Genomic DNA, 10,092 nt, shown 5'->3' on the forward strand with positions numbered 1-10,092 from the left:
AATTCAGGCTGACAAGGGAAGAACTTTGAGAGTTCAATATAGAAAATTCCACTCAAAGCAGGCAGTGTAAGAGATGGGAAAAGCAGTCACACCAGCTTCCATCTCCACATAGCTACCACATCAACACTTAGCCAACAACTCCACTCTACAGTTTATTGGGTTTATAACTGGACAAAGTCACATGTGTACAAAATGAAGCTCACACTATCCCAAAGCAGAGTAGGGACTGAGGGCCAGGGATCCGTTACTGGCCTTTGGGGGAGCTCCGAGGTGAGGGGCAGCCAACCCTCCCACTCCAGAGATATGGCCACAGGGGAGAGGAGAGGGTGCCCACCCAGCTTTGGTCACAGAACTCACAGCCTGGCATTGGGCCACAGCAGATGGATGGAGGAACAGGAGCCCTAGAAACCACACATGGAGCCCAGGGACCGCTCCACCAGTCCCACTTTTGATGTGGTTGGTCCAGACCTAGACGCAGGGGCTGGTGTGAAGGGAAGGCAGCAAAGCAGGAGGGAGGAGACACTGATGTGTGGTGGCCGGGGGCACCCAGAACTGGAAGAAGGTGGGTGGGGAGGTGGGCCAGCTACCACTAGGCAGCTAGCAGCGAGTCTCATAAATGCCACTGCGGCCAATGTAGCGCACCCATTTGATGACATCATGGTCGCTGTAGTTCAGCTTCGGTTCAAACACCTTCAAGTAGCGCACTTTGAGGCCAGAGGGCGCAAATGGCACCTGGGCAAGGGACAACTGCAGTTAGGAATGTGGTATTCCTCTCATAGCTGTTCTCCTCTGGGAAGTCCTGCAGTCCTGCCCTACTTCATCTCTAAGTGTTTGAACAATTGGATCCTAGAAACAGCTCGGGGACACAGGGGTAGTGAGGGGTCCTCTAAGAGTTTACTAAACCGGAAAGCATATCCAAGAATAACTAGCAATCACTTGGGTTGAAGACAGCCCATCCTGTGATAACTTAAATCCATTCCTTTTATCAGCAGGATGCAGCAACCAAAGATCTGCCTTAGAACATACTTATGCTGCTGAATATTATGGACTTTAAAATAGGTGGAGAAAATTACATGTCTAATGTGCACAAAGCAAAGGTCAGCCCATTTTTCTGTCCATAAGTAAACCTTGTATCTCATCTGGCATTCAAGCAATCTAAATTTTTCCAAAGAATTGTTTTACGGTAAGCCAAAGGACCCAAAGATTTTTGTCAGTGAACAGCAATTTCTAGTAAGAGGCTTAAAGGGCAAAGAAATGGGTCAATGAATTAGTCACTTCTCCTCCCTAGGCCTCATCTTCCTCAGCTGCAGGTGGTATGGTACAGAGATGGAAGTGAGTGATCTTGAAGATATTTCCTAGCACACCCTGCTGTTAGGAATGTGCTGTTAGGACCCTCCTCTGCCATACCTCAAAGTTCATGGAAATCGGGGGTCGAGCCCATTTCTTCTTGTCGTTGGTCGGCAGCAGCTCAATCTCTGCACTGATCTGCGATTCCTTCATGCCGGCCATGCGCTTGATCCTGAAAACACAGGGGCATGGGCAAGTCCCCTGATAGTTTGGAGGAGTTTCAAATGGAGGTTTGCCCCTTTGTGGGGTTGGGGAAGAAAACCCAGTAGCTTGTGGGAGGTGCTAGGACAAGGAAATGTGGTGAAGACTCTGATAGCCAGTGTCTGTGGAACTTTGGGTCTGCTATTGCTTTGGTCCCATAGGCTGCTATTTCTGATGCTTAGATGCATGGCCATGCTCTCTACTTCACAGAGCTATTACACGGGCAAATGGGGAAGCGTTAAAGCATCTTGATAAATGCATGTGTCCAAATGCAGGCATGTGCACACTCACACAGAGGTGTTAAGGGGTGACAGCACAGAGGCTTCTGGAAAAGTACACAGGCACCCCCGCCCCTGCAGCACACACACCCTCAGATGAGAGAAGTAAAACTTAAAAGGGTACACCAAGGGATCTTGAGCCCTGCTGTGGCCTCATGAAGGACTCACTTCCACACGATGGCGTTCTCGCTGGCCTTGTACTTGGCCTTCCCCTTCATGCAGATCACCTGTACCCCACTTGTGTTCAGTGGGGTTGGGATCCTCACCTAGAAGTGACACACTTGTCAGGAAGCTCTGTCAAGCCCTGACATCAGCTGCCTTTATTCTTGGAGACAAGTGCTTCGTCCTACCCAAGTCCTCTGTCCTCACCTCAATCTTCTGAGCCAATAGGGAGGGCTTGAAGTTGGATTTGATGACCACCTTGACCTCCAGCTTTGTGCGTCCCACTTCCCGCACTAGCGGGATCACTCGGAAAGGAAGGATGATGTCCTTGGTGGTACGATACCTTAAGGGGTAGGAGCAAGGTTAGCACAGCAGAGCCTGTACTTCTCCCTCTGCCCCCCCTCTGCCAGTAGCACCCCCTACCTCCTCACACACCAACGGCAGGTACCTCATGAGCTCAAACTCTCCATCTGGTGGGATGAAGCTGATGCTGCGTTCAGAGTCAAACTTGCTGAGTCGCACACACTGGTGGAAGGTGCAGTCATCGATAGCAATTGATTGCTTCCCGCTGAAAGCAGGGGCAGAAGTCTCCTCATTGGTACAGAAGAAAGGCGGGCTGGGAGACTATCCCATCCCTAAAGGCGGCAGAACCTGGGCAAGGCTTGCACTATGCACTATGAGAAGCTGCCAGAATGCAGCTTTCTGATTTAGGGGATCTCTGTCCCCGAGTTAGGGATGAGTGGGAGCTTTGCTGCTGCTTGTGACCCAGAGGTTTCAGGGGCAGAGGCCATCAATATGGACAGAAGAGCCTTGGTCCTGGGGACCAAACAAAAGGGTTTACTCTCTTAATGAGGGACAATCCCCTCATCTCTCTTAAGCACAGATGCCTAGAGCAACCAACCAAGCCAGGAAAGAGGAAGTTTGCATTACTGCAGAAATGACATCCAAAAGAAACTTGTTATTCACCAGGCCCCATGCAGCCCTCCAAGGTCCACCCTCTCCCATCAGCTCCCCTGCCTCTGGCACCTCTTGCTTGTTTCATCAGCTGTGCCTTTGCCCTGCTTCTCAATGACAATCTTGTCATTCATCCCGAACTTGCACTCAGGCATGCCACTCAGGTAGCTCTTCATCACCACTCGGCCTGACACATGGGCGCTCAACACCTGCCCTGGTAATAGACAAATAAACAGAAATGCCTGAGTCAGGACCAGAATCCTGCCCCGTCCCCCTCGGGCTTCATCATGAGCGGGGCCTCACCCTGTGGGGACATAAGGAGGTTCACACTCTCCAGTACATCCAGGAAGAGCTCATTCCGGCGATACTTGATGCCCTCCCGCCGCCAGCCGATCTGCCCAGTCACCTGGCTGGTGATCTGGGATTGCTCTTCTTTTGTCTATATGGGGGAAAGAGACAAAAAGCAATGGCCTCACTCCACTCTGCCTTCAATTACCCTTGTCTCTATCCCATTCCACCCTCATCCTCCCTCCCTCCTAGTTACTACCCTGTAACCCATTTTCCCCTACAAGCCCTATGGGGCAAGGCCTGGAGAAAATGGAGCAAAGCTGCAAGGGCGGAAGCTGAGGAAACAGCTTACCTGATGCTGGAGGCCACAGGGCCAATGTGGTGCCCACAGGAAACAGCAGGGGAGTGCATATGGGAAAAAGGCAGAAAAGAAGGAGGCTATGAGGCCTGGATTCTAGAGGAAAGTCCAAGCTTTCCCCTCCCAAGGAACACCAGGCCTCCAGAGCAGCCCATACTCCCCTCCCCCCAGTGCAGAAGGAAACTGCTTGAGCTGTATTCCCAGTAACCGAGATGCTGAGTCGGCTGCTCCTAAGATGGGTGAGGGCACACAAAGCAAAACTGGCCTGCAGTCATGGCAGAAGGCTCAGGCCAGTACTTCCTGTCAAAGGCGAGCTCATGAGTCAGCTAGGACAAGGATCAGGGGCAATATGGGATGAAGAGAGGTCAGGCGCCACCCTGACAGTAGCTGTACAATTCAGGTACCTGGCTCTTGATACCCTGCTGGGTGATAAAGGTTTTCAGCGCGCCTGTCTCTGAGTTCTGTGGGTAGCCAAAGTCCAGGATCTCTGCAAAAGGAAGGGAACCATCAACCCCTGGAAAAAACTGAAGACTCCTTCGTTCCAATCCCTCCCTTGGTTTAGACATGTCTGGCCCTCTGGCTCTGGAAGAGCGTGGGACCATCTGCAGCAAAGTCTAGCTTTGTGGTATTTACTCTAGGATTTGTGCTTCATAAGAAAACAGTTAAAATGTCATTTTTTTTTCAAATAGAGAATATCAGCAGGAAGTCACATGACCAGTGGGTGAGAGGTCAAGAAGCCTGAGCCCATAGAAAATAGGTATGGGAGGCGGAAGGACTCTGTTCACTTAAGTCACACCCTACAGAGAACCAGAGATAATGCCCTCCAGGGGCCTATGACATCTCATCCTCCTTTAGGATCTAAGACAGCTGTTGAGATGGAAAAGTGGGGAAGACAGTTAGTGAACTAAGGCCCAAACCACAATGGAAAGAGGCTGAAACATGTTTAACTGCAGAAGGCCCAGCTGCCAAATGTGAGTCAAGTTCCCAGCTCCAAGAAAAGTCCTTCTGGTCTTCCACCACATCCACTTACTAGCCTATTTCTGTGTTCCACTTCAGAGCCTCCTAAATTTAGATCTGGATTTGAACTGGCCCCAGGGCTCAAAAGATCACATAGTCAGGAAAGAAAGTTCAGAGAGCACTGAACCTGCTCTCATCTCCAGACCAGGCCCCATCAGGTTCAGCCCCACCCTAGGCCCACTGCCCCACCAGCCTCACCATCCAGCAGCTCATATATGAGCACAAAATTGTTCTTGATGTTCTCCTCACTGATCTTGCCAAAGTAGGCAGCCATCACGTCACACATCTTATAAAGGAATTCGAAGACCATGGCAGCATTGACATTCTGCTTGGTGACAGCTGCCAGCCAGATGTTGGAACGCTTAACATGAAAGAAACTGGTGCGAGCAATGTTGGTGACGGGGCTGCGTACTTGTTGCCGGGCGTGGATGACATTGACCCGGAAGGCATCCACTGCATTCCTCCTGAGGGAAAAGGGGAACAGGGGCTGCTCAGCACCAAGGCAACCTCACTCCACAGGGCCCAGCCACAGCTGCTAACAGTCCCCGCCTTCACTGCTGAAGTCTGACATGTATTCTAAAGCCAATGCCTAAACCACTGGAGTGGTGCCCTTTTGACTCCCAGTGGGAGCATGAGAAGAAGTCCCTGAGAAGCAGGGAAATCAAGTGGCAATGATAGGAGGACAGATGCGACCTTAATAAAGTGAGGTCCATCAGGTTTAGGGAGGTATGTTCCTGACTCCCAGACTTGGCGCCAATTTTCTATCTGCCACCTCTCTAGCTTCTCAATAAGCTTTAGGTCTGGATGAGAAAGAGACCCTGCTTCTTCTCCAGTTTTCCCACTAGTGGTTTCACTGGTGGTGAAGGTTGGCTCTTCCAGAAATTATACAAAGCCAGCATGACTTCAGAGAAGGCTCTAGTCTACTGAGGCCATGGAGGTGGGCCACCCATTATTCTTGTTCAGGATCTGGTTCCAGGGCAAATTTAGGGAATGAAAAAGGATGAAGAAAATAATGATGGGGGGCAGGGCCCCCCACCCACTTGTGCCTGGGCGGCAGCTTGACAGGCCGCTTACCTATTACTACAGCAGCCAATGAGATGGGATGAGAGAAATGACGCCAGCAAGAAGAGGAGAGTGACGGCAGAGAGAGAGGGTTAGACACACAACACACTGGGGTGAGCAACACACACCATGAGGTGGAAGCAAATAAGCAACAACAAACGAGACAAGGCATGCAGGATGGCACATGCCCTGACCTTGGCTTAGCCAGGTCCATCCAGGGCAGAAGGGGGTGCTGGTCAGTGTAGCCATCCAGGGTTCAGGAAAGCCAGGTGTTGCCACAACTCTAGCTCATGCCCCACACCAGCCAAAGGACAAAGAGCCACAGAGGCCAGACCAGACTGTTAGCCAGGGAGCCAAGGAGCTAGGGCAGGGGGGCAAGCCCATTTTATGACTGTCTGTGCTAAGCTCTTTGAGGGAGGAAAGCAGCCTGAATCAGGGGAGCCTAATCTCATCAGACCTGCTGAGGACAAGTCCCCTCAGTCAGGAGAGAACAATGGCATGCAGGGTGGGGCAGAATGAGATGTAAGGCTGTGCCTCCCAGTTAAAGTCTGAGGAAGCCAAATGAGGAGCTATTCCAGGTCTACTCCGATAGGCCAAAAAGGGCAGCATGACCTCCCTGCCCTTCCCTCAGGGACCTGGAGTGCCTCAGGCTTCCTCACAAACTCTCCTCCAGAAAGGACCCAGAGGAACTGAAAAAAGCAGGGCTAGCAGCCTGCCTCCTTCTGAGAAAGGGAATGGGAAAGGATTTAGTAGCCTGGAGAGGCTTTCAAGAAAATCCAGTGAAGGCTCACACCTTAAGAAGGGCTTCTGAGAGCAAGACTTAGATGGACTGGAACCTCCAGCTTGGCCACTAACTCTACCCACTGGACACAGATCTTCCTTCTCAAAGGAGAAATCAATTTGCCCAGGCAAAAGCACTCATCACTAGCAACCAGGTCTCTCACTAAGAAAGTGGGAGGCAGTAAGGGCACAAGTTCCTCAGACTGTGGCGGCTACGCCATTCCACAGATCATGCCTGGGGGCCAGCAACTGGCTGCCAGGCTAATTACCGGCAGGACTATGGGAACCAGGCTGTACTAGCTGAGCTTCCAGGATGCAGCAAGGGGTTGGGATTGTCAGAGCCAAGCCTCTGGTAGGAATGAACCTAGTACTGCATGCTGGGAAGGAAGGTTTTGGGAGGGCACAGAGCTGGCTCAGGCAGGGACTCACCCAATGTCATCTCGGTAGACCCGGGAGATGAGCACCTCCCCCTTGTGATTATAGATGAATAAGCCTCCAATCATGGCGGCAGCTCAGTCTTCTCGGCCCATCGCTCTGAGAACAGACCTAGGAGAGGTGGGGGCAGAGCAAGGGAAGGACTCAGAACCCCTGCTAATGTCCCCCGTGGGGCTGTGCAGGTCACTGGCTTGGCTTTTTTCCTGACTCAACTCTCCAGCAAGTGACACTGCAGCCCTCCCAGGCATGCCCCTCCCCTTAGCCAAGCTCCAGTTCCTGTTTATCCCACACTGGAAGGGAGAACTGCCAGGGCCATTTTGACCCTCCCTTTTCTGGAACTGAGCCCAGAGAATAGCCCCCTCCCTCTCTCCACAGCGCTGAGCTCAGCAAGGATCCCTTTCAGCCCCTTCCAGTGCAGACTCTCACTCAGGCTCTAGCCTATGAGTCACTGCAAAGGCCTGCCTGCGGCAGCAAGAATGGCGGTAGGAATTAGTCGGTTCAGGCCTGGGGCCCCCAGGCACAGCTTTAGGAATACAGTCTCTCAGGCTCCACTACCCGTCTCAGGGGGCGGAAGGGCCTGAACCTTGGCTTCCTAATTCACAGAAGTCTAAACATTCCAGGAAGGGGTGTGCAAGGTGTGGGGAGGAGAGAAGCCCTGACAGGGACTAGGACTGTGCTTCTAACCTCTCCCAGGCAGTCAGATAAGCAGCAAGAGCAAAGTAGAAAGGCCCCAGCCCTGGTGGAACACATTTCAATGACCCTTTTGGCTTATTAGTTACTTTTAACCACCCCCTTTAAAAAAGGAAGGCCCCCCTCTCCACTCCCAAGTGAAATAAAAATAAAGGTGTGGGGGGTGGGGGGGTGTTGAAAGGGTGCAAGTTTATAAAATTAAGACATTCTTCCAGCCAAAATTCTGTTGATTCCAGGCCCATGAAAACTCACTCCTGGTCTGAGTGTCTATAAGTAAGAGGCAGAATGGTTGAATTATCCAAATTATTTGGGTCAAACTAATTTAGACTGTTTGCAAAGGAAAAAATGGTTAATTTAGTTATAGATTTCCTGAATTGGCCTGGTATTAATTTCACAGTGGGGAGTTTAGCAGATTTTCAAAAACTGGAAAATAAAGCCCATTGTTGTAGTTATCAAGGTCTGCCAGACTCAGTGAGAGGTCTCTCAAGGTGGTGGACACATCCCACCCTGCACTCCCAAAGACGCTGGGAGAGGAAATGCAAAATGAAGGTAGAGCCTGGGCAAAAAAACAAGTTCAGAGGTATCAAGTGGTAGGGAGCTCAGGGCACCTAAGAAGCAGAGGTGGAGCCCAGACAAGGAATGGAATATTTAGTTAGAGGAAAAGACTAACAGCAACAGCCAGGCAGGATACTCAGGTGAGCCCACAGCAGCAACAAGGCTGGCCGGGGGCACCTGGAGGAGTGTTTCCAGTTTGACAAAGGTCAGAGCTGTGAAGAGAAAAAACGGCAGGGAGAGACTGACAGTGGTGAACAAGAGAAAGATGAGACGGAACCTGTTGGGTTCAGGTGTAAAAGCATGGGGGGGGGGGGCTTTTTGCGCGGGGGAGGAAGACACTGAAGAAAAAGATGACTCCACGGAGTGCGGAGGCTCTCACAGGCCTGAGTAAGAAGAGCCACGGGTTATCAACTGGAGGAGGGGGTGGTGGAAGGCCTGTCACAGCCCAAGGAGGCGGACCAAGGGGGTGTTACTATCCTAGGAGATGGGGGAATTGTCCTTGCGAGAGAGGAGGTGCTGAGGGGTAGGGGGGTTGTCAAGATCCCAGGGCGCGGGCGCCGCGCGGCGTCCCTGCTCTGGGAGGATTCCGGGAGGTCTCCTGCTCCAGGGAGGCGCCGGACGGGTAGGTGGAGGGCGCCGCTCTCCGCCCGTCCTGCAACCGCGCCCCGGGCGCCCCCGCCCAGCCGTCAGCTCTCTCCCGGATCAAGGCTGAGGCCACTCCCGGGTGTGGGCAGCTTTCCGCGTAGCACAGTGCAGAGAAGGACAAAGCTGGTTAGCGGAGCAGGCACCCTCCCTCACTCCGGAAGGCTAGATCCCGAGCTCACCTGGTGTCCGTGGCCCCCTGCTCAGCCGGCCCGGCCACTCTTCGGATCCCAAGATGTCCGCCCGCCCCCTGCTCGCCTGCCCGCTGTCTCGGCTTTCACCGCAGTGCCGGGGCCCCGCCCCAGTCTCAGTCGCGCGTGCGCGTCGGCCTCCTGCGCAGACTACAAATCCCGTCAGACCCCTCAGCCTTCTCGCCTACAATTTTTGGCGCTCTGGGTTAAACAAAACTGCAACTACCAATTACCTTCAAGAACTTTCGAAGGGAGGGGTTGAGTTAGGCGTGCCTTAGAGAGGGGTAGTAGTGGCCTTATCAAGCCCTTCCCGAAATACACGTCCCAGCATACGCCCCTGCACGCACTTCATTTTCCCCACTGAGCACTCTGGGAACTGCAGTCTTGCAGCCTCGTGTTCCTATTTCAGCATTCCGGAGAGCCCCAGAGGACTAATGTCATTTGTTGAAGTCCATCTGTTAAACCTTGGATTGCTGTAGGCCTTTTCTGGCTCCAGAGTCTGAGGACTGGCTGTCGTCACTTTACACACAAACACACGACTTGGCAGAAGTGTTTGTGCTAAACTTAACTGTTTCCTAACACCACCTCTGATTTTCCCCAGCTTTTTTCATCATGTTTGTTCCAGGTATGTGCCTTTTCCCAGGGACCAAGACCTAAGGAAGGGAGCAGGGAGTGAGGGGGAAAATACCTTGAAGAAAATAGATAAAACTTTTTCAAGAATATGTCTGTGTTCTACCTCAGCTACACCTACGTGATTGAGCTCAAGGCCAGCACCCGTGTGCCTCCTGGCAACAGGCATATGTTGCTTAGATAACCGTTGGTGAGTTGAATGTGACTGGACATGGGATTTGAAATCCCTTCTCTAATGAACAGGGTTAATCCTCACATCCAAGTTGAGAAGAGACAGAGCCAACCCTGGAACATGAGGGCTGCCTAGCTTTTGTAGGACCTGATGAAAATTTGTTGGCTCTTCTTTTTGTGAGATATACCCTATTGCCTTCCAAACAGTGGGCTGAACCCATCGTGGGAGGGAGAAGAGGCAAGAAAAGACAAACCTGTTTGCAAACCTTACTTTCCCTAGCATCCTCCTGCTAGAAGCCAGAATGTGGCAGAATAAAGATCTGCTTCCCTC

At 52.0% G+C, this 10,092-nt stretch overlaps 1 protein-coding gene across 1 annotated transcript; it reads right to left on the bottom strand.

Annotated features, from left to right (window-relative positions):
* Positions 1-139: 139 nt before the first annotated feature.
* AP2M1 (adaptor related protein complex 2 subunit mu 1) lies at positions 140-9,091 on the bottom strand. Its single transcript, XM_017657379.3, has 12 exons — positions 8,952-9,091; positions 6,877-6,993; positions 4,804-5,069; positions 3,993-4,075; positions 3,583-3,588; positions 3,246-3,381; positions 3,015-3,156; positions 2,437-2,556; positions 2,196-2,331; positions 1,995-2,092; positions 1,408-1,519; positions 140-732 (listed from the first exon to the last, which is right to left on the bottom strand). The coding sequence occupies exons 2-12, from the start codon at positions 6,948-6,950 to the stop codon at positions 598-600; spliced, it is 1,308 nt and encodes a 435-aa protein (XP_017512868.1). The 5' UTR covers positions 6,951-6,993; positions 8,952-9,091; the 3' UTR covers positions 140-597.
* Between the last annotated feature and the right edge of the window lie 1,001 nt (positions 9,092-10,092).

Source organism: Manis javanica, chromosome 3, assembly GCF_040802235.1.
Source record: "Manis javanica isolate MJ-LG chromosome 3, MJ_LKY, whole genome shotgun sequence".
Lineage (NCBI taxonomy): Eukaryota > Metazoa > Chordata > Mammalia > Pholidota > Manidae > Manis > Manis javanica.

What these genes read in the sequence shown, in the direction of transcription:
- AP2M1 (XM_017657379.3), bottom strand. Translation starts at nt 6,950, where the DNA reads ATGATTGGAGGCTTATTCATCTATAATCACAAGGGGGAGGTGCTCATC. An exon ending in GGAGAGTTTGAGCTCATGAG is followed by an intron (nt 2,332 to 2,436) that starts GTACCTGCCGTT and finishes CTACCCCTTAAG; the next exon opens with GTATCGTACCACCAAGGACA. An exon ending in GAGAACGCCATCGTGTGGAA is followed by an intron (nt 1,520 to 1,994) that starts GTGAGTCCTTCA and finishes CTGTGTTTTCAG; the next exon opens with GATCAAGCGCATGGCCGGCA.